The sequence below is a fragment of the Syngnathus leptorhynchus genome, chromosome 1 (assembly GCF_054491065.1).
Source record: "Syngnathus leptorhynchus isolate UIUO chromosome 1, UIUO_Slep, whole genome shotgun sequence".
NCBI lineage: Eukaryota > Metazoa > Chordata > Actinopteri > Syngnathiformes > Syngnathidae > Syngnathus > Syngnathus leptorhynchus.
The window spans coordinates 23,687,723-23,712,332 of NC_141195.1; the positions used below are offsets into that span (position 1 = coordinate 23,687,723).

General features: G+C 40.6%; 5 protein-coding genes across 6 annotated transcripts; 3 read left to right on the top strand and 2 right to left on the bottom strand.

Moving 5' to 3' along the window:
• Positions 1-4,267: 4,267 nt before the first annotated feature.
• aamp (angio-associated, migratory cell protein) lies at positions 4,268-7,451 on the top strand. Its single transcript, XM_085906676.1, has 11 exons — positions 4,268-4,662; positions 4,960-5,094; positions 5,164-5,283; positions 5,370-5,509; positions 5,582-5,726; positions 5,861-5,944; positions 6,132-6,247; positions 6,334-6,428; positions 6,500-6,590; positions 6,664-6,818; positions 6,890-7,451. Exons 1-11 carry the CDS (start codon positions 4,572-4,574, stop codon positions 6,963-6,965), a joined length of 1,248 nt encoding a protein of 415 aa, XP_085762802.1. The 5' UTR covers positions 4,268-4,571; the 3' UTR covers positions 6,966-7,451.
• Positions 7,452-10,332: 2,881 nt separating this feature from the next.
• LOC147062835 (G protein-coupled bile acid receptor 1-like) lies at positions 10,333-11,382 on the top strand. The gene has a single exon (XM_085921315.1). It carries the CDS (start codon positions 10,333-10,335, stop codon positions 11,380-11,382), a length of 1,050 nt encoding a protein of 349 aa, XP_085777441.1.
• Positions 11,383-12,810: 1,428 nt separating this feature from the next.
• On the bottom strand, positions 12,811-16,878 carry LOC147062836 (intermediate filament protein ON3-like). Of its 2 annotated transcripts, none has more exons than XM_085919649.1 (10): positions 16,618-16,878; positions 15,420-15,696; positions 15,145-15,353; positions 15,021-15,081; positions 14,609-14,704; positions 14,378-14,542; positions 14,194-14,319; positions 13,897-14,117; positions 13,793-13,818; positions 12,811-13,480 (listed from the first exon to the last, which is right to left on the bottom strand). In XM_085919649.1, the coding sequence occupies exons 2-10, from the start codon at positions 15,651-15,653 to the stop codon at positions 13,473-13,475; spliced, it is 1,146 nt and encodes a 381-aa protein (XP_085775775.1). In that variant the 5' UTR covers positions 15,654-15,696; positions 16,618-16,878; the 3' UTR covers positions 12,811-13,472. The 2 variants fall into 2 exon arrangements, with proteins under 2 accessions (XP_085775775.1, XP_085775776.1); XM_085919650.1 differs by having other exon boundaries at positions 13,886-14,117.
• Positions 16,528-18,847, top strand: LOC147062837 (keratin, type I cytoskeletal 18-like). Its single transcript, XM_085919648.1, has 8 exons — positions 16,528-17,024; positions 17,163-17,245; positions 17,488-17,644; positions 17,721-17,882; positions 17,948-18,073; positions 18,177-18,397; positions 18,465-18,499; positions 18,592-18,847. Exons 1-8 carry the CDS (start codon positions 16,677-16,679, stop codon positions 18,807-18,809), a joined length of 1,350 nt encoding a protein of 449 aa, XP_085775774.1. The 5' UTR covers positions 16,528-16,676; the 3' UTR covers positions 18,810-18,847.
• A 6-nt stretch (positions 18,848-18,853) lies between these two features.
• Positions 18,854-24,592, bottom strand: arpc2 (actin related protein 2/3 complex, subunit 2). Its single transcript, XM_085919651.1, has 10 exons — positions 24,355-24,592; positions 23,234-23,268; positions 22,963-23,075; positions 22,329-22,374; positions 22,050-22,236; positions 21,885-21,978; positions 21,601-21,727; positions 21,403-21,503; positions 20,282-20,382; positions 18,854-19,785 (listed from the first exon to the last, which is right to left on the bottom strand). The coding sequence occupies exons 1-10, from the start codon at positions 24,426-24,428 to the stop codon at positions 19,764-19,766; spliced, it is 900 nt and encodes a 299-aa protein (XP_085775777.1). The 5' UTR covers positions 24,429-24,592; the 3' UTR covers positions 18,854-19,763.
• Positions 24,593-24,610: the final 18 nt, after the last annotated feature.

A 24,610-nucleotide genomic window follows, 5' to 3' on the forward strand; every position in this document is an offset into this window, starting at 1 on the left:
GTTTTTTTTTGCGCGTGCTGTTTGCGTGCGTTATTGTTGTCATTCTAGCGCGTGTGTTACTTACGTGTGTGAACGTAAACCTACGTCAACATCTTGCGTGTGCGTATGCATCGGTGTCTATGTACGTAAACACCAAAATCAGCTAGTGGGCCAGAGGTAAGAAGTAGAAATGCTCAGAAGTGGCCAAAGTACTCACACGCTATTCTTCAGACTACTTGTGTAAAACAAAAACAAATAAATGAGAAATATTGTCAAAGTATTTCACAATAAATTTTGGTTCTACTCATTTCACATACAAGCTTACATCATTACAACACTTAAAAATAGTCAAATTAATCTGACTGAAATGTCCTTAACATCGTAAATATACAAATTTTCATATTTTTTCACAATTAAAAAAAGCAGTCCACTCTTTTCTGAAATTACATATTTCTTGTATCTAAAAGGAAAAAAAAAATCATGTGATATCTTACATGTGGCTTATAACTACTAAAAATAGATAGCGAGGGAAAGAGAAAGGTCGAGAGAGAGAAATCGATAGAATAGAGCTCCAAAGGCTTATTTACTTTCTTTTGTGGGCAGGAGCGATTGGATAAGATCTCAATCAAGAATTCAATCATGCTTGACTTCAGTACAGTGTGGGGAAAAAGTATCCATGCAAGAAATGATTCAAATAAAATGTGTGTACACTAAAGTTAAACATAGCTGAACTGCATTCAGGCATTGATTCTTTCACGTTCCACTAGAGGGCACCCATGTACCACTAGTGCTACTCGAACCACTGTTTCGTTTTTTTGTTTAATTGGGCATACCCAACATGTATGTTTTCATCAAAAGACAATATTTTACAGTGAATATTTTTGCTCTAGCTCTCAGACCCCAGTTTGAGAACCACTTCCTCGTATTACTCAGCAAAATGAAACAAGCGTTATGATCAAATTCTTGCTCAATGTAACATGAGGGACCTTTCTCATTCCCTGCTCGAATGCAATGAATGTTCATTTCCACTGCTTTATATTAGATTTTGCCTCTCACACAGCCACCCACACGAGGCCAGGTTTTTGCTGGTTTGATTATTGTAAGATGCTAAACAGTTTCGATGTAGTACACACGCTCGGATTGGGGCCAGTCAACGGAGCGCTCTGGTTCATTTTTCGCACGAGTTCAACGGTCACACGCTGTTGACAATATCCAACGACTTCTCGTTCAGGGTGCTGCGCTATCTCGCACATCATAAAGTCATTCAAATATGCGTAAAGGTCAAGTTTATTATTTCTTATCAACATTGTCTTCCCCCGTCTTTATTATTTTTAGCCCGGGCGCAGCTTTCTGCTGCTTGACTCGCATTTATGAATCGGGGTCGTTCCTCTTTTGGAATACAAGGGAGGTCTGTTGGGATAGCCGTAACCACGGCAACAGAGAATTGTAATTTGTATTCGGCAACAGAGCATCAGTTATGTAAGGTGACCCGCGTCTTGTTGCGCTTGAGCGCACGCGCTAAAGACACGAGACCCTCGCTCTGGCACACGATGGAGATCTCTTCCAAAAAAATTGGCAAAGCGATAAGAAAACGTCATCAAAATTTGAGCCAACAATTTCAAAGCGTGTAAGTTGCAGCTTTGTGTGAGACTGCACATGACCACAAACTAAGATGTGACCAGTTTTATCGTGGGCAGCCATGTGCAATTTTAATGCTATCTAATTAGCATCACCTCTTAAACATCAAAGCAAAAAAGTGGCGTATTTATATGTTTTTTTTCTCAGTTCCAAATGAAAATATGCAGTTTTTACAATTTAATTCCAGCCTTCGTGTGTTTAGCTCTCGTGTGGCTGACAAATTGCTCTACTTATTGCTTTTACCGCATGTAAGCAATAAAAGGCCATAAAAGATCATCATTATCAGACATACTAAAAAAAATAAAAAATAAATGAAGGCTTTAATCCAGATTTGTCATAAAACCCAGATTGGTTCTGGACATCTGTATTATTGTTATAAGGACTCTCATCAAAAACATAAAAGTGTGTGTAAATGCATGTGATGTCAAAACACGGATTAGACTGGCTTATTTTGCCTAGAACGGCACATGTGCAATTTGGTCAGTGTTGCCAAGTAGCTGATGTCAGTTGAACCGTTTTACATCCAAAAGGGATCAACCGAGTGAGCCAAAATATCAAAGACGAAAAAAGAAAAAAAACTCTTGATGATCTTCAAATAAATCACATTTTGGCTGGTGGCTGGGTGAAGAGCAGCAATGGGTGGGGGGGCAGAAAAGTCAACAGGCCTAGCGTAAACTACCACCCTGCCTACCGCAGCAGACACATCACACACAAGCTGCGGACCAGACCACTTGTAAGACACACACAACTGGTTGTTAGCGGTTAGCGAGGGGAAGCTTTGGTCTCACTCAGCGCTGTCCTGCATGAGTCAAATGCAGAGTGCGGACAAAGTAGTTTGACCTCAGTATTGCTTTTTTTTTTTTTTATGGTTAACATATAACAGTAACATCCAGCGTAAAAAAAATAAGTGGTTATTTCCATACAGTGGTTGAATATAATGTCAACTAGCACCCCAACTTAGTTCCGATGACATCTAGAAGCCGAATGAACCTTTAAAAGTCGCCGGATAACAAAAAGACAAAATTCAAAGTTGAGATGACTTCAATTTCAGCAATCATCTTCTGTTCTAATGCATTGATTAGTGTAATCTCTGTCCAATCATCATTTTCAAGGTTTTAATTGGAATAATTAGCTTGCAAAACAAACTGGAAAATATGGCTGCCCCTCAAGCCCATCACACACATAACAGAACATGTAATAAGTGTGGCTTAATTTATCCTCTATCATTATTCTAGTCCAAATCCAAATAATTCCCACTTGAGTCAGTCCTGTTATTTTTAAGAGGCCTAGTCATTTATACTCGCCTTCTTTTAGACATTTTATGACATATGCTATATTTATGCTCAATATTGCTCAAAGGAGTTGCTAATCCGTCAATAATTTCCTTTAGCAGATTTTAGTGTGTCATGATGGCTCCTTTGAAAGCTTTTTCTGGGAAGTAGAGTGACTTAGACACATTTCACCATGAAACCAGAAAATCAAATTACAGAGCGGAGAAATTTCAGCACTATATCACTCAGCATTGACAATACCAGTCAAAAGAAAATGTCATCAATTGCTGAACATATATGTCGTATATAGTTTGACAAAATGTCAAAAAAAATCTTACAATGATAAATATATGTTTAGCTGATGATAAAATGAGCAGCTGTGCCAGAGGAAAAAGAAACCACTGCATGCAATTAAAATTGAATTATAATTAAAAACAATAACAACGCATATTCCACCACATCGAGCTTCCATACCTTCCTGACAAAACCAATTAAATGAGTAATTATTCTGCTCTAATGTTGTATATCTGGTGTTTGCTGCATCTCTCAACAACCATGCAACCCTTTTTCGCCACAGAAACTAAAGTGATCGACATGACTCATCAATAATGACATCATCATCAAATTGGGTAATTGGTTTGACTAGGTGTAGGCCTGTTTTCAGCATTAATCAAGAGAGTATGCCACTCAAACCATCAAAGCCTTGTTACTCATATTACCATTTAAAAATAAATATATAGTTATAGAATCAAACTATTTTTTTTTTTAAATAGTCAAGTTTATTCTACAACAGAAAGCAAAGTAATTTAAATTTACTCAGCTAGTATGTAATCTTGAGCAAAATCTCTCAAATTAGGAATTGGAACCCTGCAACTGTAATTTGTCAAATTAATTAATCAATTGTAAAATAAATAAATAATAATAATAATATATATGTAAATTATAATTCTTTGATTCATTCATTCATTCATTCATTTTCCAAACCGCTTATCCTCACAAGCTTTCTATGAGCGGTGATTCAATGTATTTTAGTTGTAAAGGATTTACTTACCACTCTTCAGGTACCTAAGAGTCTGTAATAGAAACGGAAAAATACATGACATATCTTATTAAAACTGTGTACACCATTTATGGTTGAACTGCATGAATCAGATCATTATGGCTTCTTGTTCCACCACAAGAAAGCCTTGGAGTTTTTATTTATTTATCAGAATAAAAAAAAAATACAGAATAAATGGTCGAGTTCCCCCACAAATACTTTTTCCCCTACTTTTTTTTTGTTTAGTTTGGTGGCTGTGTGATTTTCATTGTTAACACTGACATCTAGTGGATATAGATGTTATGACCCAGTGACTGCATTTGTGATGTCATCATCCTGCGACTGACTATCATCATTTACCCCGAAGTTAGTTTTTAGGCAATCCTTCATTTGAAACGATTTAAATAGTCACCTATTCTAGGACATTTACTCGTCAAACATTGCGATGTTGTACAGCCATAATAAGGGCAACCAAATACGCAATTTTATGGGACGTGAACTTGGTCATAATTCGGATTGAGTACCTGACCTACCCTGGCAAACATAATCCGGGGCAAATTAGCAATACAAACAACGTGGAAAGGCACAGTAAGAAATAGTGTTTGGTTTTAGTTGAGTTGTTTAGCTCGAAGCGTGCTAACAGCATGGCTAACCCGGAGCAAGATTCGATAGAACTTCACGGAGACGAAGAAATCATCGAAGTTATCGATCTGAACGACAATGATGATGGTCCAGGTGCGTTATTTCTGTTTTTCTTATCTTTCGATTTGAAATACCATGTGGCAAATAGCAAATGTTAAGTGTAATCTCTTTTAAATCAAAGTTTGCTTCTTGATAAATTAGCACCTCTCAAACAATTCCAATTCTTACCTCGACCCACGGAGAATTCGAGCAAGACAGTCTGTGGTCCACACTGTCACGTTTTTATTTATTATTATTATTATTATTTTTGAACAGCAGTAAAGGTTCATCAGCCAACACCTTGGCCATCAACTTGAATTTAAATGTCTAACCTTTGGCTTGTACCGACAGATAACTTGGCAGACGACATGGAGGACATTGGTTTTGAAGAGCCCACCGATGCAGACAACGACGAAGGCTGGGAGACGGAGGACGAGATGGAATTGGAGCGAGATGATAGCGACTTGACTTTCTCCAAACACAATGGTATTGGCGCCATCTTCCCTGCCATCAAGAAAGCCGTCAGAGTTAGAATTTTTTTTTGTCTCCGCTCAGGCTCTGTGTTTTGCGTGAGTTTGGACCCAGCCACAAATACCTTGGCGGTGACCGGAGGAGAAGACGATAAAGCCTACGTGTGGAGAGTAAGCGATGGTCAAGTCGTCTTGGAGTGTACAGGTGAGTCTGCAGATGTTGATTACAAAATATCTTGGATGCGGAAACCTTGACAACTCCTCCCATTTTTTTTTTTTTTCCCCGCACAGGTCACAAAGACTCTGTCACGTGTGCCGTTTTCAGTCACGACTCCTCGCTTGTGGCTTCAGGTGACATGAGCGGCCTGATTAAAGTCTGGAAAGTAGAGACCAAAGAAGAGGTCTGGTCTTTTGAAGTGGGAGATCTGGAGGTAAAAGCATCATTTGCTTTGATTCCTGGAAAGTGCAGTAAAGATCTCAAATCTTGTTACTTGACTCTTCAGTGGTTGGAGTGGCATCCCTGCGCTCCAGTGCTCTTGGCAGGAACGGATGATGGTAACATGTGGATGTGGAAGATTCCCAGTGGAGACTGTAAAACCTTCCAGAGTTCTGCTTGTCAGTCCACCAGTGGCAAAGTCCTTCCTGACGGTAACCCACAAAAAAGGAGTATGACAAAATCATATTCCCCCATTGAAATGAATGGAAATGCCATCAATCCGTTCCAGCTCTTCAAACCTTTCCGTTTATGACATTTTCTGCTTACACATGATGTATTTTCTCAGGTAAACGCGCCGTGGTGGGTTATGAAGACGGAACGGTGCGCTTATGGGATTTGAAGCAGGGCAACTGCATCCATGTCATTAAAGGTGAATTTGTGTTTATCTCATGAGAAGACCAGAATTGAGTTGGAAGATGTAGATGTTCAACCACCATCTACGATTTTTTTTTTTAAATCAAAATTTCCTTTGTCAACACTTAGCATCAGTAATGGAAATGACTAATTGAAAATCTCATTATTAATTTTGTCTTTACCATCCGCATAAAAAAAAAAAGGTCAGGATGGACACCAGGGGGCGCTAACATGCCTTACATGCAACAAGGATGGCTCGTTGGTCCTTACTGGCTCGGTGGATGGTTGTGTCAAGCTCATCAACACGGCTACCGGCAAGGTGGGTGCCATGGCAACACAATTGCAAAGATTGATTATTATTATTTTTTTATTACATCAGTATTTATTTTTTTCACTTTTTACTAGGTGGTGGGCGTGTTCTCTTTGGACGGAGGCAAAGCCAAAGGATCGAGTGATGGGGCAGAATCGAACTCTGTGGAGTCGGTGGGGTTCTGCAACATGTAAGTTTGTTTCTTCTCCCCAACACTAGAAGAACACTGTCATAATGTCAACCATCTTGTGTCTTCTGCAGCCTTCCACTCATCGCCGCGGCGTATCTGGATGGCACCTTGGCCATTTACGATTTTTCCACGCAAGCGCTACGACACAGCTGCCGACATGAGGTTTGTGGTTTCGGCCGCCCGTAAACTCGGCAGGTAGCGTGAAACGAAAATCTTTGACGCGGTTCGCTTCCAGGCTGGCGTCGTTCACCTGCAGTGGGAGGAGTCTTCTTCGCTGGTGTCCACCTGCAGTTTAGACGGAACGCTGCGCCAATGGGACGCTCGCTCCGGAAAGATGGTGTCTGAGTATCGCGGTCACGCTGCGGAGATCTTGGACTTCACAATGAACAGGTGGGACGTGACTTTTTTTTTTAGCTTTATACCAATCTTGGCTGTAGCTTGACGCCGTTCATCTTCTCCAGGGAAGCGACGATGGCAGTCACTGCCTCAGGAGACAACCAAGCCAAAGTCTTCTGCCTCCAAAGGCCTGATCGATAAAAGAAGAAGAAAGTGAATGCAGCAGAGAGAAATTTCAGGAATCCGGACAGCACCTGAACCCAAAAAGATTTCAACTCCTCGCACGGACTTGTTACATTTCGTAAAGCTCCACCTGATGAACGTCGCCGAAATAATTTCTCATCATGTTTGAATGGTCAAATTCCCTCTGGACTTTGTTTTATGATTCCTACCTGGGCTAACCTAATTGTAAATACAACATGGAAAAAAAATATATACTAAAAGCACATTTTACTCCAGCTGATTTTTATTGTTTTGGTACAAATCTTGTTTCCACCAATTATCAGTCACATAAATGAGCTTTTAAACTTTGTGATCCATTGAGTGGCATCTTGTTTGTAATCTTATCAGATCACCAAGAAGCTCGTAAGACATTTGGGAGCCAAGTAGACTCCTGAAGAAGTGAATTTTCCTTCATTGCACTTTAAATATTGTTAATAAACTAACCGGCTCAATCTTTAAACTCAATTGAAGCATAGTTCATGACGTAAGATTGTTATCAATTGATCAGTCTGTCCAACTGAGTAGCACAAATCTTCCCCCGGCTGTCTGGCTCCTAACCTAATCATAACCGATGGTCCAGATTATCTTCATTTTTTTTTGAAACTTCTCAACCAGTCGGTCAGCCTGGCACCAAAAACTGCGCTGGAGGCCCAACGCTCCAAATAATACCTAAAAGCGTTCCAACTTTAAACCGGTGGGATTGTTGTCCTGCCTCGCAGGAACGAGGATAAACATCCTGTGCACAAGTGCTCCTTCCTTCTCCCAACCTTTCTGGAGCCTCTGAGCTCATTGTGTCTAGTTGTGTATTGTAAGTCATCCAGACACTGGGTGTGAATTGTCACAATGTGTAAGATGTTGTGATGTCCCGTCCAGCCTGGTCCTCCTGTGTAGTGTCTTTGCAGATGGGGAAGCTTGTGTTTAAAGCCATTATCCAACAGGCCTCCAAACTCTCACGGGCTTGGAAAACAAAGCCAGCCTCCGTCGACCTTTCATCAGATGCTGTGTTTAGACATCCGGAAGCCATGTTGTGAATTGCTGACATTTCTGAGTGAGTGAGTGAGTGAGTGAGTGAGTGAGTGAGTGAGTGAGTGAGTGAGTGAGTGAGTGAGTGAGTGAGTGAGTGGAGCACAAGCTACCTGTTTTTTTTCTTAATGCCAGCACTTGCAAGTTAATATTAATATTTAATTTATATTTAATATACAATATTTAAAATTGTTATACATATTTAAGATATATTTAATTTAATATACATTTAAATAAAATATTAAAAGGAAACTATTTTGTAATCAACAATTTATACAATTGACAGTAAAAAAATCATAACATATTCTATTTGAAATATATTTAATTCAATATAAATTGAAATATATTAAAATGAAACGATATATTTTTGTTAACAATTTATACAATTGACAGTAAAAAATCACGACAGTTGTAAAATTATTATATTTAAAAAATATTTAATTGAATATACATTTAAATATAATATTAAAAGGACATTTTCTATTCATTTTTGTTATCAATTTATACAATTGACAGTGAAAAATCATGATTGTTGACATTTCAATGAATCCATTTTTATCAGGATTACTTCTGATCATATTTGACTTTTTTTTTTTTTTTTTTTCTGCACTTGTACCAAGTCTATTATACAGATGACGAGTACCTTTCCTGTCTCTATTTGGTTAGCTGTGTTCCAGTAAAGTGCTCAACAAATTGAGTGTTCACCTGCAACTCAATTAGAAGAACTGGCGGCTGACCAATTATAACCAGAATTATTATTATTTTTTTTAATATCAAAGAAATAAATGTACACCTTGGATAGGAGCGCAAAACAGATGCAAGAGGATGAAAGCAAGCAAGTCAGTGGGTCAGAAGTCTGCTACCTCCTCCTCCTTCCTCCTCCTCCTTTCTTTCCAGCGTGCGGACAGACGTCTCGGCTGCTCAGTGTCTTGTGACGTTTCCAGAACTTGGGATCCACTAAAGGGATTATAAAGGAAGCAGCCATGATCATTCTGAGTAGGCAGAAGGGATGATAACATGCTGAATTGATCCGACCGGACCGATCTTCACTCAGAGAAGGTAAAACCTGATTTCACTGACCTAGTTTGATTTTGAAAAAAAAAAAAAAAAAAGTCAATATGGTTGTGAGATCATCTCTTTTAGCTGTAATATGAGTGAAGAGTGAATGGACCATGTGTCATATGGAAACGTGGTTCGTCCCTGCTTCATAAACTGCAGTTTGATTAAATTTTTAAAAGTTAGTGTAAGCACCTAACCTACATTTACATTCTATTCTATTTGGTTCATAAAATGATCCTTGTTTATTGTCTTCATATTTTTTGTCTTGGCTAAACTACCACTAGTAAATTTCAATGGCTGTTAGATTTTTTTTTTTTGTTCAATCAAATTTCAGTTTTCCAAGTCAATCTAATCCAAGCCGGGCCTTTATAATCAGTAGTGCGGGCAGAAGTTAATCAAACAAAGGGCCTCTTTGGATTCTGTGTTTTGATTCAGAAAGAAATATTTGAGCGAGATAACCGACAAAAGCTTGTTCCAATTCTAAAAGTGATTAAGAAAAATGCCGCATGGAATTTGATGTTATCCATAATTGTTTATGGTAAAAGTAATCAAAGCAAAATGCCACCAAAGAAGTTCAGCGAGTCTGCGTGACGTCCGTCCGGTAAGATTCATGACTTGAGGCACTGACTCCCCTGGAGTCAGATTCCTAAATATAAGACTGGCTCATATTTTCATTTTGAAGTTCAACAATGAAATGTTGAATTTGTCTAGGATTTTTTTTAAATCAAAGCTTTTAATCGTAAAAAAAAAAAATTAATAGAATAATTCATCTTGCAATGATCCTTTTGACATTTTTAAGGAAAGTGTGATTTTCCGAAAAGGCATTTAATTAGTATTTGGTACCAAATGTACAGCCACCCACTGCTTAGATGTTAATGTAACTCTTAATGGTTGTCTGTCTGTACAACTGCTAATGAGTCCAAGGTTAATAAGTCCACCTCCCACAAGTCAGCTGGGAAAAGATTTATTTTCCCTTGTGGCTATGAACAGAATGTGCCGAATAAAAATGAAGGAACGATAGACATCAAAATACTTGCAGTCAGTGGCAGAGCTAGGGGGGGGGGGGACGTGGGGGCACTGCCTCCCCAATTTTTTCAACCCACATTTTTATCAGCATTTTCTCAAGAATCTTTGTGGTTTGTAAAAAAAAAATAAAAATAAAAAATTCTGGACATCCTTGATATATTCTTGGTCATGTGATATGCACGACAGGGTCACCCCGCACATTGATGGGAGTGGATCGGGCGCGTTCGGATCCCCAACGATGGACTGCGGCGAGCCTGGCGCTGTGCTGAGCCAGGAAAACCTGATCTACGCCATCACCATCCCGCTGTCAGTTTCCATCATCCTGGCCAACCTGGTGATCATCTTTGGCATCGTTTGCAACCGCCAGCTCCACAACACGCCCAACTACTTCTTCTTGAGCTTGTTAGTGGCCGACCTGTGCACGGGCGTGGCTCTCCCTTTCATATCTCTGATGGGACTCAACCGCCAGCTGAGTTTCAGTTCTTGCCTGGTGGCCCACATTCTCCCAAATTTCCTCTTCCTGGCGTTTCTGCTCAATTTGGTGATGGTCCACTACGAGCGTTACATATGTATCGCGGAACCTCTGCACTACAGCAACTTATGGATGCATCGAAGTTTTCCCTCGGCCTTGCTCTTGGTGTGGATGCCGCCGCTCCTGTACGCCTCTCTACCGGCTTTCGGCTGGAACAACTGGACCGGGCCGGATTGGAACAGCTGTTACGCCCGTGACCCAAAAATCCCCCTTTCGTCAAATTGTTCCGTCAACGTCACCTTGTGTTGTTCGTACAGACGGGTCTTCACCAACGCCTTCATCTACCTGGAGGTCTACGGTCTAGTCCTCCCCGCCATCCTCACCGTCGCCGCCATGACCTGTCGAGTCCTGTGGATCACCAGGGGTCAACTCAAAGACATCTGCCGACTGCATCGCTCGGTGGAACGAGGTCAAAGTTCGGACCAGGAGCAACGGCTGAACATGCGTTACACGCGTTGCGTTGTGGCGGTGTCGTTGACTTTTCTCGCCTGTTGGGTTCCTTACCTCATCTACATGCACGTTTGTATCGCTTACTTGATTAGCGACAGCAAATGGAATTCCAATACGCTTATCGTACTCTCGTGCACCGGGATCGGAAGTATGACTGTGGTGCCGTTGGTGTTGGGCCTGGCCAACAGGCAGTACACAGAACCGGCGTACAAGTTGCAGAGGAAACTTCGAGACAGGTTGAGGCGGAAGATTCAGACGGCCAGGGAATCTGTAGGCAGGGAAAATGCCAATGAGAATACGGAGTAGATTTGGTTCATTTGGATCTGTAGGAATATGTTATTTATGTAAAAAAAACGTTTGTTAAGAGGTGACCAGGTGTTATCAAAAGTTTTATGACGTTTTCGGGCAGCATGGTTCTATTTTCGTCTGCACGCCGCTTTTGTGCTTGAACTTGTCAACTCGTGTCAAAAATTGTACAGCAGTGGGGTTCGTGAGTTTAGCAAAATAATTTGTAAAAAAAAAAAAAAAAAAAGTGCATTCCTACAGTGGATTTGAAAAGTCTACACCCCCCCACACACACACTTTTTTTGTGATATAAAAATATATATCACCAAGAAAAATCATTTGGAAGTTTTCTAAGGTGACCTTTAACCTGTTCATCACCAACCAGTTACATTTAAATTCATGCTTGCTGAAAGTCAGCACTCACTTGCTATCATTTACAAATAGCCCCTAAATACGTGTTAGGTGTTCTAGTAGGCTTTTCCTGCCGATTAATAATAACGTATTTTTTTTATTTCAATTAGATCTCAAAATAAAGAGAAAAAAATCAAATAAAGCAGTGACTCCTCCCTACCTCAGCTTAGGCCCGATCAAAACTTCTCCTAAGATTGTTACCTACCACAAAAATCAGATATTTTTTGGGGGGGTGTTGGGGGCGGGGGCAATTTTTTACTTCCTATAGCAACACTTGTGGTAATTATGATTCATTAGCATTTATGAGGAGGTCCATGGAAAGATTTCCCTCCTCAATGCAAGGCATCATTGGACCCCCAAATTTGGAAAACCCCCTGCCACACAGTTCATGGATGCTCACAAGAAAGTTTCCAGTGACTGATATAGGTATTGTTGTAGTTGTTGTTGTTGTTATGGTAATAGTTCATTAGTAGTAGCTGACCACCTAGTAGACCTTACCAAACAATGGCATGGTAATGTGACTGTTGCATTGTTGGATTTCACGCAAGAAAACGTAATGTGGTTTGAGCGTCTCTTGTTCCTTTGGCTGCACTTGAAATGATTGTAACCAGTTTCCCTTCTACCTCCTGCCTGCAATGTTTACTCCTACTTTCCCCCAGCGGTGTTTATCTATGTACTGGTATGCAAGCTGAGGAGGAGAGAAGGATCCACTCCCTTGAGTAGTCCATCTACAGTAAGAAGACACAAGGAATAATATTGACCTAAGTTCCATACGGACATTTATTAAAAGGCTCCTGGCAGAAAGTTGGCTAATAACTCAGGAAGTACAATTTCTATTATTTCTTTTTTTTTTTAATGTCAGTATAAGGACTGCAAATGTGTGCTATGTTTATTAACAGATGTATTTGCTTCAAAGCAAGAAAGGAAATTAGATGTTGGAATAAATGTGGAATATATTGTGTGTCTTGTTCTCCTGACTGAAAATGGGCTTTTATGTGTAACGTGTAGCACGTGGGTGGAAAGAAGATGAACCCAGGAGCAAGAGCAGACTTTAATGAAATTAGGTGCAAACAAGGTCTAAAATTATGCACGGCGTGAGGAGAAATTAGATGCCCGTATGGATCTGGGTGTTCCTCCAGCATGTTAAGTCCATGTACAAATATGTTTTTTCCGTATCGGAAGAACGTGGACATGTCACGAAGAATGAGAAGCTGTTGGGAATATTTAAGACAGGGTTTTGTCAGGGACATTTTTTTTTTCCGAATTTATTTTGAACGTATAAATTAAAAGAGCAAAACTGTGACTACACTTTTTTTTTCAAGCAGTCAAAATTTACCCACATTTATCGACTATATTTGATCGTTTTTACAATCGGTCAGCTTCTTTATTTAGTTTAGATAAGACAAATGTACTTACTGTATATTGGACAAACCAAAAAAAATCATAAACAGCTTTAATTAATGTAACCAAACATCTTTCTTTAAAATCTTACATGAAGCCAAAACTCAAGATGACATATTTAAGAAAAAAAAAAAAAAAGTCAGACTGAAAAGCACCTCAAACTTGATCTTGTAATACGACACTGCTGCACGTATGATGAGTCACAAACATTTGATTCTTCTAATCCAGCACTCTCCCTGTCTCCACGCGCACCTTGATGAGCACTCGTCCGTCCAATTGGGTTCTGGCTGCCTGGATTTTTAGAAATCTAAGCAAAAGAGAGGTTTGGATTTAGTGGAACACAATTGTGGAGTAAAATGAATGCAGGATTTGTTTAAAATGTAGTTTTATAGTGATGGGAAAATGAAGCTTCAAATTTGCTTCGTGAACCATTTTTTGGGACTTTTTGACTCCTCAAGATGGCATTGTTGATTTAAAGTAAGAGGTTTACGAAATAGACAACCAGTGTGCTTTAAACAGAAAGTGCCATCTAGAGGAGTCAAAAAAAACAACAACTGGTTCATAAAGCTAATTTGAAGCTTCATTTTCCCATCGCTCAAAACTAAGCTAACATTCTCACCTGAATTGCGTATGAATTTATCCATTCTGCAATGAAGACAACGAAAAATCAGTTTGGGGGAAAGTATCAAAAGGATTTCACATTTTCCCGTACTTCAACAATACCTCATCTCCTCTCCCTCCAGTAGCTTGCGATAGGTGGCGATCTCAATATCCATGGCTAGCTTGAGGTTCATCAGCTCTTGGTGTTCTCGCATCTGGCCGGCCATGTCTAGTTTGGCGCACCTCAGGGCCTCTTCCAGCTGGCCGATATCCTTGTGGGCCCCCTCCAAGTTTTTGTCTCCTTCCATGATTGCGTCGTTAACGTCCTTCTTCAGAGACTCTTCCTACAAGCAAAGAAACTACCGATTCATAGAAAGGCAAAACAAAATCCAGGGACTTATCCCAGATCTGTCAACAAACCTTTCTCTTGAGAGCATCCAGGTCTCCATTGAGCCTCTGGACGAAGCGCACCGTGTCTGAGATCTCCCTCCGTATATCTCGTACTTCTTGCTCTCGCTGTCCCGCTTTGAAAACCATCGCATCCATCTAGAAACAAACGGAATCAATCAGTGGTGTTGAATCATCTGAATCATCTCCTCCTTACCTTCTTCTGGTTCCAATGTTCTGCTTCCCCTTCGCTACGAGCAGCAACGTTAGCGTACCGACCCTTGACACTCTCGACAATTTCGTTCACGTCCAGAAACCGCTTAGCGTTTCCTCGTATAACCACCGTCTCGTTTTGGATTCGAGATTGCAGCTCTTTGATCTCCTGCGAGGAGTGTCGCAATGTTGGTGGGAGTAGAAACAAAACCGGGGGATTAAAGTTCCCGGTTACCTCGTCATAGCCGATCCGGAGGAAATCCAGCTGGCCTATCAGATCTTCCAACACCAGAGTCAAATGGACAGCTTCCAAATGGCCTTCATCTGCATCCTTTTGGAAAGCATAATTTTAATACATGATACCAATGACTCCAAAAGTGTCCTAATGCTGTGACTTCCAATCAGGGTGCCCGTCTAAAGCTTCTGGGATACATCAGAAGTCCTCAAAACGAAAACAAAAAAAAATATTTTAAAAACCCAAGAAATTCTTCAGAAAATGCTGATGAAGATTCATTATATGTTCCTTACGGAGGATGTGCGGGAATATTGAAAACAATTCCCGGGAAAATCGGAAAATACCCAAAAGTCGATGATCTGGTTTGGCAATTGAAGTGCCTAAATGTAGAAGTGAAAAGTAGCGACAGTACCTTTTTGGTGATGATGAATTCATTTTCCAGTTCTGCTTTCCTCAGCAACTCATCCTCATATCTGAAGCCAAAATAAAATGGGAACTGTAGTGCCGACAGAGAAGTAGACAGGACCAGCTCTCACCTCTTCTTGCTGTCCTCTGCCATCTGCTGGTTCTGAAAGAACTCGTCCTCAAGTTTTTTCTGGTCACTGAGTAAATTGTTTATCTGTTGCTTCAGCGCCTCCTCCAATTGCATCGCTATGCCCGTAATGTTACCCACATATGCTTCTTGGTCTCTGAGGATCTTCAACTTTGTGTCCAATTTTTTGTTTTCATCTTCCTGGTGTTTCACCTGACACAAAAAATCTAATCAATCAAATATGCAGAAGTATGAATTTGAATAAATCACTAACTGTACCTTTTCAATCAACTTGACAAACTTGTCGTTGAGTCCCACCATGTGGTCCTTTTCCCTGAACTTGCCCGATGAGTGGACGTTGTTGCTCGGGAAGCTTCTGGCGAGCGTGGCGCTGCCGGCGGGGGTGTACGACTGGCTGCTGTAATCTCTTCTTTCCGACATCACGGGGCGAGCGAGAGAACACCTTGAGAATATCGGAGCAGGATGGGTCGAGCTCACCGGCTCACCCTCCATTTAAAGCAGGGTAGGGCTGCTTGTTGCCTCCCCTCACCTCTGCCTGCATCCAATCCAAAGAGAGAAAAGTGGAAGGACAGGTAAATGTGGCAAAGGTAAGCCTACTCTTATGTACTATCTAAATGCTTGGTATTCAACTCCTTTAAAAGTAAAAGAAATAAAGAAATAAGTAAATAAGTAAATAAGTAAGTGAGTAAGAAAGAAAGAAAGAAAGAAAGAAAGAAAGAAAGAAAGAAAGAAAGAAAGAAAGAAAGAAAGAAAGAAAGAAAGAAAGAAAGAAAGAAAGAAAGAAAGAAAGAAAGAAAGAAAGAAAGAAAGAAAGAAAGAAAGAAAAATAAATAAATCAATACAGAAAGAAAGAAAGAAAGAAAGAAAGAAAGAAAGAAAGAAAGAAAGAAAGAAAGAAAGAAAGAAAGAAAGAAAGAAAGAAAGAAAGAAAGAAAAATAAATCAATACAGAAAGAGTGAAATAAAGAAAGAAAGAAAGAAAGAAAGAAAGAAAGAAAGAAAGAAAGAAAGAAAAATAAATCAATACAGAAAGAGCGAAATAAATAAATAAATAAATAAATAAATAAATAAAGAAAGAAAGAACAAAAAGCGCAAAAGTCCAAATTAATTTTATTTTTTTAAAGCATTCATATATTTTAATAAACTCCCCAACACACACACACACACACACACACACACACACACACACACACACACACACACACACACACACACACCCATCCAATCAAACAATTGACAAGCTTGTTGCGAAAATGTAACAAGTCATAAAATACCGGGACTAAATTCGTCATCAACTAAATATGTACGGAAGTAAAGATTGCCAAAAGTAAATCTACAAAGGATTTCTACGTCTTTATAGACCTGAATTCTGACCCAGAACCAGGAGGTTGGATGTTCCCCGTGAGCCAATAGCATCCCCAGGGGGGGCGGATTGGATCAGTGCTATAAAACTCCACCTGGATCCGCCGTCTTCATCAACTTCTGTTTATCTCACACAAACTCATCTTCTCTCATCATGCCTTCAAACACCGCTGCGAGCATGTTCGGTGGTGCGGGCGGAAGAGGCGCCAGGTCGTCTGTGGCCAGCTTGGAAGGGTTGCGCAACGTGCTGCGTAATAACGAATCGGACCGGGCAGTCGGTCCCGTCACGACCTTCACGACCCCTGTGCTCCCTGCGGATGAGAAAGAGACGCTGCGAGGTTTGAACGATCGCTTGTCCGGATATCTGGACAGAGTGAAGCAGCTGGAGAAGGAGAACCAGCAGCTGAAGGAAGAGATCGAGGAGATTTTGGTGATAAGGAGGACAGTGGAGGGCCGCGACTGGGGAGCGCTTGAGAAGCCGCTGAATCATCTCAAGAATAAGGTAGACGTCACTAGCTAATATTTATTGAGGCACAAAAAGTGCTACATACACTCAAAAAAAAATACATTGGGATGAGGTGAATTTTGGACTCCAGATCTAAACTTCTTGAAGTTTGCTAATGTGTCTTGAATTCTTCAGATCAAGGAGATCACCATGCATAATGCCAAACTGCTGCTCCAGATTGACAACACCAAATTGGCCAACGCCGATTTCATGAACAAGTCAGTCTCTAAAACCATTCATAACTTTTCGATTCTCTTCTAGATTCGGCTTCTTCGGTTCATTTTTTTCCCCCTCAAACTGTTGGAAATGTGTCTTAAATTTCGACCTGGTGGAACCTTAGATGTTCTTCTTGATTGAGCTTCTTCAGTCTTCTGCAAAAGACTAGACTTGAAATAATGTTTGGAAAAAGGTCTTTCACGGACTCAGGTGAAGTAGTAAGAATTCCATTCCTGTCGTTGAGGTTCAATGATGAGACGAAGGCGAAGAAGGCGATTGAAAACGACCTGGATGACTTGAATAAGACCATCGAGGACACCAAGCTGAGCAACAGACAAGCGCAGAAGGAGATTAATCTCGTGAAGGATGAACTTGCCATCTTTGAGCAGGACCACAAAAACGTTGAGTCTTAACGTCAACACCGTCAAAATTAAGAACCCAATCAACTTTGGGACTCGAGTGTCTCGTACTTTGCAGGTTGTTGATGACCTGTGTGAGAAGATCAAGAACTCTGAGATCAATGTGGAGATTGAAACTCCAAACTCCAACTTGCCTCAGATTGTCAACAATATCCGCAAGCAGTACGACAAACTTGCCACCAAGAACCTGAAGGAGACCGAAGAACAGTACCAGAACAAGGTACCTGACGTCTGGACTCGCAATCTCTTCGGCATTTTTTTGACCTCACTTTGCATCCTCTTTAGTTTGAAAACATGAAGGTTGAAGAGGCCCGCAACGCCGAAGCATTGGAGTCGGGGAAGTTGGAGCTCAAAGATTTGCTGAAGCAGAAACAACATCTGGAGGTCAAGGTTCAGGGTGCGCACAGCACGGTGAGCCATTATTAAATTCAAAGACCCGTAAAAAGAATGATATGCTAAAGCTAATCTCAAGATCTGATAAGATATGAAAACATCTACCTTCAACTGTCTCCAGATCGTCAATCTGGAGGAAAGCTTGAGGTTCACCAAGTTGGAGAACGGACGTCGATTGGGCCCGTTCAACCGGACAATCTTGGACTTGGAACAGCGGTTGAGGAAGGTGAGAGCGCATGTGGAGAGCCAGTTGGAGATGAACAAGGACCTACTGTGCGTCAAGCTGAAACTGGAGTCCGAGATCGATAACTACCAGCAGCTGATGTCGGACAATTTCGACAGGTGGGAACCTTCCTCCCACGTCTTCAATTTGTTTCATATTCAGTGAAAACTTATTCTCTTCTGACAGGTTGGACTTCTCTTTAGACCATGGTCCGGCTCATGGTAAGTTCTGGACCTAATCGAAAGAACAAAACAAGCATGAGTGATCTAATATTCTGTAAGTGTGAGGGGAACGGTATGTTTTGTTCCAAAAGACCAGCAGAAGCCTGACGGGGAGGAGCGTGAAGTTGTGAAGCAAGAAAATGAAGCTGCTCCATCAGAAGCTCCAGAAATCAAAGAAGTTTTGACCGAGCCAACTGATGACCTTGCTGAGAGGAAAAATGCCAAAATTAGGAAGAGCTCCTCTTCCTCCTCCTCTTCTGAGACTGAAGAGGAAAAGGCCAAGAATGAAGGCGATGAGAAAAAAGCTTGATTCACATCGATGCATGTGCCAATTCAAATTCTGGTCGAATAAAGAATGATAAATTATATATTTATTAATGTCATTCTTGAATAATAATAAAAAAAAAATATATATATATATATCTACTGTCCTTTTCTTCTGTGTGACATTTGTTGGGTTTGAATTTCATCAGCAATATCTTTAATTCAGTGTTTCCAATCCAAATCTTTATTGAGCCAAGGCACATATTTTAAATCCACCAAAGAAAAATGACAAAAAGTAGATACTGTACAATAATCTCGTTTCAAACTTGCAAACAAATTTACTTGGGGACCAAATAAATCGAATCTATTTCGAAACAGCAATGAGGCAATTTAAATCCTTAATCACTTTTCTGCCTGGCATAATACACTCCGCCCCCACCAAACACTAACCTTTCTACTTAAATACAGACACCTCTGTATTATACACACACAATCCAAGATGATTTTCATGGTATTTGAGTGTTTTATTATTTTTCTTCCCTCAAATGACAATGACATGAAAGCGCAGAAGGGGTGAATGTCCAATAAGAGTACCAATAAAACAAAAGATATTGTATCAAAAATGGAATTTATTTATATATATATATATATATATATATATATATATATATATATATATATATATATATATATATATATATATATATATATATTAGAGTATTTATATAGATAGGACTAATAGTGCTCTTTAAGTATGCAATCCAAGGCATGCCCTGTTTCCATTACCTTGAGCCTTGGCTTTTCATATGAACTTTATTTGTTATAAAGAATAAGAAAAGAAAAAAAAAAAAAAAAAAAGACTTGATCATTTGGAGTGGGCTGTGTGGGGGCGTTTAGAGGCATCCTGGAGGCCTGTCCAATGTGCCGTTGAGTCGCAGCGTGGTGCGTTGGCGTGTGGCCACGGACGGTGGCTTCATCTGAGCTGTCAGCGAGCTGGCCGTCAGCGAGAGAAGGTCTTCCCACTGGAAATGCAACCAAAAAAAAAAAAAAAAAAAGAATTACGCTGCTGCATCTATTATTACCATTTATGGATGAGGAAATGTGAAAGGCCACATAAGCTCCGGTTACACATTAACTCCATGAAAACAATCGGCACGCTATTTACGACTGTAAATAAAAATTCCTTCGTAACAAGTTTGAACTTCGGGCGGGAATGGCAGCTGTAACTCTCCACAATATTTGGCCCGCCGTGACAACACTGAAGCTTCTCAAAACGGCGTGGTGGCACTACGAGTCCGATTCGACCGAACCAACACGGTTCGTATATTGCAAATGCACATAATTGATTTTTTTTTTTGTGGCCATAAAGCGAAGCGTGACGAGTCTCTGTTACCAAAACGCAGTCAATTTAACCACGCTAGCCTTTTTGATTGTCGCGGTCAATTGTTCGGAAGACATTCATTGATTCCGCATAAGATGGATGCTTGACATTTGGGAGACAAAGTAGAGGCTACGTACGAAATGGTCTTCATTTCCTTCTTCTCAGCGTCTGGCCGAGCGCGGTTGAGAACCTTGAGGAAGTCTGACGTCTTGGCCCTCATGCGTGTGTGAATGTAGGCCTGTGGAAAGGACACGATACACATTTTAATCTCGGGTTTTTAGAATCAAGAATTGTTTTAGAATTTTTTTTTAAATGGTGACGGTTTCCTAAGTTGAGAGATTTCGTATCATGCTAAACATGTGCCTTAGCTCAAGAACGATTGGGAAACACTGGTCTCTTCAGCAGATAAGGATGCAAACAAAACACTATTGTGCGTTTACCGTCATGTTTCTCAACACACATATACGGAGACAGACGGACACACACCCACCCATAAACCTGCCCACGCTGACTCCCGTCTGTCTGCGCAAAAAAAAAAACCAAACCCAAAAACATCCTACTTCATGATCGGCGGCTCACAAAAGTCAAACACATGAACCTGAAATTAAAGTTGTTGAAAATGGTCTGAGAAATATTTACAATTGCGAAAAAGTCCATTAGGGAAGGTGTAGTCATGTTTACTCAAACGCCCATCGGCTGCCCTAAAAGCTGCGTGGCGGCACAGAGCGGAGGATGGAACGTACCATTAGAGTGACTCTTTAAAAGCATGTCATTAAAAGGAGACCAAAAAAAAAAAAAAAAAGCCATTGTGAAATAACCGGAGACTCTAATATGGCGCAACTTCTCATCTTTTGTCCGAAACTAAATCTAACAAGGGTTTCTTTTGAAGTATAGTGTACAACCAAACATAAAAGACAGAATTTCACTAGGCGTATTTAATAAATCCGTATTAAGGCTTAAATAAATTAGCAATGGTGTTGGGGTGATTAGAAACCTTTAAACAACATTGAGAATATTTTGGTTGGCGTTTTTTTTTTTTGCCAAGTTGGAAGGGATTAACGGCATTTTCATTCATTTCATTGGGGAGAGTAAATTTTTAAATTACAAGTGTGGTCGCGGAACAAATTTAGCTCTGTAAACAGAGCTGTAGAATTTTTTTTATTTTTTTTAAATGGGGCTCAATTTGACATTTAGTGACATATAACAAAAAAAAAAAGGCTTCTGGCAAGCTCACCATCTGCCCTGTATTCAAACTCACCTTGGAGCACTTTATGTGGTAATGCAGGTAGTCCCTGAAGGTGTGGATGAGGTTGATGGTGTTGTCTCTGGCGTTGGCATTGGTATGACGTGGGAAAAGGACTACAGAGAGAAAAGAGGAAAGAAAAAAAAAAAACCGTGACGGGTACGCGTCAGTAATGGCGCAAAAGACATGCGCCTTAGCAGAGCAGTCACTCACCAAAGGTGATGTAGCCGATGTTGTCCCCGATAGCGGCGTCTGTGTCCTTGAGTTCCAGAGGCGGCTCCCTGTGGCTGAACAGAACCTGCGGGGCTGTGTGGCTTGCTCTCCGGCCCTCTTTGAACTCCTACGTGAAAATTCAAAGGTGACGGAATATGATTTGTTTTGCCATTTGTGCACAAAAATCAATTTTTTTTGGGAACGAATACTGAGAAATCAGTTTTGTTTACATGGACTTGTCTTAATTGCCCGCCAGAATAACGTCGGACATAAATGTTCCACACCTGCATGAAGACTTTGCCGATGATGACATCGTCGTCGTCTTTGAACACTGTGCTGAACACCACCGTCACTCGGTCTTTCTTGGCCTCCAAATACCTGCGACGATCAAAGTGTTATCGCACGGTTCTATGAGAAAAAAAAATAAAAAAAATCCTTCTCGCACATACATGGACTCATCATCTCTGTAGTGGACCACAGCCCTCTTCTCGCCTTCCTTGCCCTCCTCCTGGAACTTGAAGTACTTTTCGAAAACGGAGGCAAAGCAGTTTCTCTTCAGCATCCCTGCTTGATGTACGACCTCGTCTTTGTTGCCTGGTAGAGCGTCCAGGTCATAGAGGAGTGACACATTGTAGCCTGAAAGCAAAATCGGGAAAAGAGATATTATTAGGTGGCAGGTATGGCGCTTTCATTAGCCTGAAGCTAACATTAGCAGAACATGAACATACCAGCCTCTGTTGAAACCAGGAAGTTTCCGTACAATCTCTTCAGCAGCTGAGAACAAAAACATGTATTGATATTTAGAACTATCAAAGAGTGGTTAAGTGATTACGCTCACATATTCACTGAAACACATTTTTTTGGTATCCATTCCTACGTAAACAATTTGTTGAAATATGATAACCTGCGTTGTCGAGCCAAGTCCTTTAGCCTCCAGCTAAGCCACGCCCCCAAAATGACAGCACTATTTTTTTTATAGTCTCCATCCTCTAAAAGGGCCAAAAATGTGTGGTTCAAAATTTGCTATTTGAGGATGGCAACCCCACAACATCATCAACCTGATTTGAATCTTTGTTTCCCGTCATCCTTCTCTTGTGTATTCTTGGAAGAAAAAAGTGCCTCGGCTGCAGCCAAAGTCTGTCAGCACTTCCTTGCCTGTGGTGAGCCTGCCTCAAACTCACTTCCTGTTTCTACGAGGGGCCTCTGCGGCTGTGTTTTTTTTCCCTTACATGGTAGCAGAGCTCTTTTGGCGGTTCAGACATCATTCAACAGTTTTTTTGTTTTGTTTTTTTTTAAAAATGTGAGCATCTCTACGCATCTCAAACCTGATTGAAACATCGTGTAGGTGAGCGCGTGCTGTACCTCGTCAGCCCCGTGCTCCTGCAGTTCCTTGTAGAACTTCAGAGAGATGCTGACCATCACTTTGGTCTTATCGCCATTTGGGTTGGAGATGTGGTACAACACGCCATCGAAGTCTACGGAAGAAAAAGACGTTACGGCGCACATTCACAACTAAGAACAATTTGTAGAGTCTGTTCTATAAAATGTTGGCGGAAGAATTAGAAAAGCGAAATATTAGAAACAGCTCTCAGTATCATATCATGACAGACACGTTTAAGTAACACCACCTTACCTGCAAATGTAACATCAACAGCCTCGGGTTTTGTTCTGCAAGGAAGATATGAAGTTAGAGTAACGCTCACCAATATTTTTGGGGGAAAACAAGATGTAGTGCTTGGGTATTAGCTCAAATAAGTTATTGTTAATAATTACCAACATTCATCTAATGGAAGACACCGTTATTGATTTATCACAATATATATATATCAATTTGCGAGTCAGTGGAAAAAAAAAATATTTGTAGTCTATTACTGGACATTGATGCAAGTGTTTACATTTTCAATTGATCTCTGACACTATTTTAAAATCAAAAATATAAATACGTGAAAGCAAAGATAACATGCTAACATCATCCAAAAGGATTCAAGATGTTTATTCCTGCAGCAGCTTTGTGTTTAATAGCGTAAGCTTGTGAGTAAATTGAGAAGAGATCCTCATTAATATTTCAGTAAATATTGTTTTTTTTTCGGGGACAAAGTAGAATAGGGGGCCTAGGCTTAGTAAAGATCCCAAGAGACTGCATCTGGCTGTGGAGAAGACTTGACTCAGCTTGACTTCAGGAATGCGGAAGCTGCAAACAACTGCCATCCAGTTGCGGTCCGCGAAAGGGATGCACGTCAGATTTATTGATGTGTTTATTTTTATTGGGGACAAATTTGAGCATAGTTAATAAAGTTTATGTCACCTCAAAACATCAAAAGCAACCCCCCCCCATTCCCCCCCGCCAAAAAAAAAAAAAAAAAAAAGTTCGACAAGGAAACCAGTTAGCGTTCCTTATAAATTACTATTTTGTAGAATATCTACCAAGCCAGGGTGTGAAACGGATAACAAATCTGAACTTTCTTCCTGTTTTGGGATGCTTCAAAGGATATTTGATGAAGTGGGGTATGCGGGGTTGAGACAACGATCGCTGAGACACACCCCAGCTCGAGGCAATTTAATCGGAGCCGATCGCCACGGAAATGTATCTCACTCGTACGCTACTTTAGCGACTCATCTGTGTCTGTATGCATCCACTAGGCCCACTAAACATAGTCCCATGCACCATTCGTTATGGCTAGTACAATTACGGATAAGATGAAGGGAAGCTAGCCTTAGTTAGCATTGCTAGCCAGGTGTAACGATGATTCTCACCCGTTTGATGCGCTGTCGAACTTCAACGACAGAGTCTCTTCTATAATGCGGTTATTGATTTCTAACAGGATCATCGCAGCGGGTGGTGGCGTCGACGAAGAGGGCAGATATTCGCTGCAATTTGATGAAGTTACGATATTTGTGTCAAATGGTGCTAAATGTTTCCTCTCTTGACAGACCAGACCGCTTCCGCCGAGGCTACTTCCGCCTGGTACTTCCGCGTATTTTGCACTCTTGACCCCATAGTGGTCCGCAA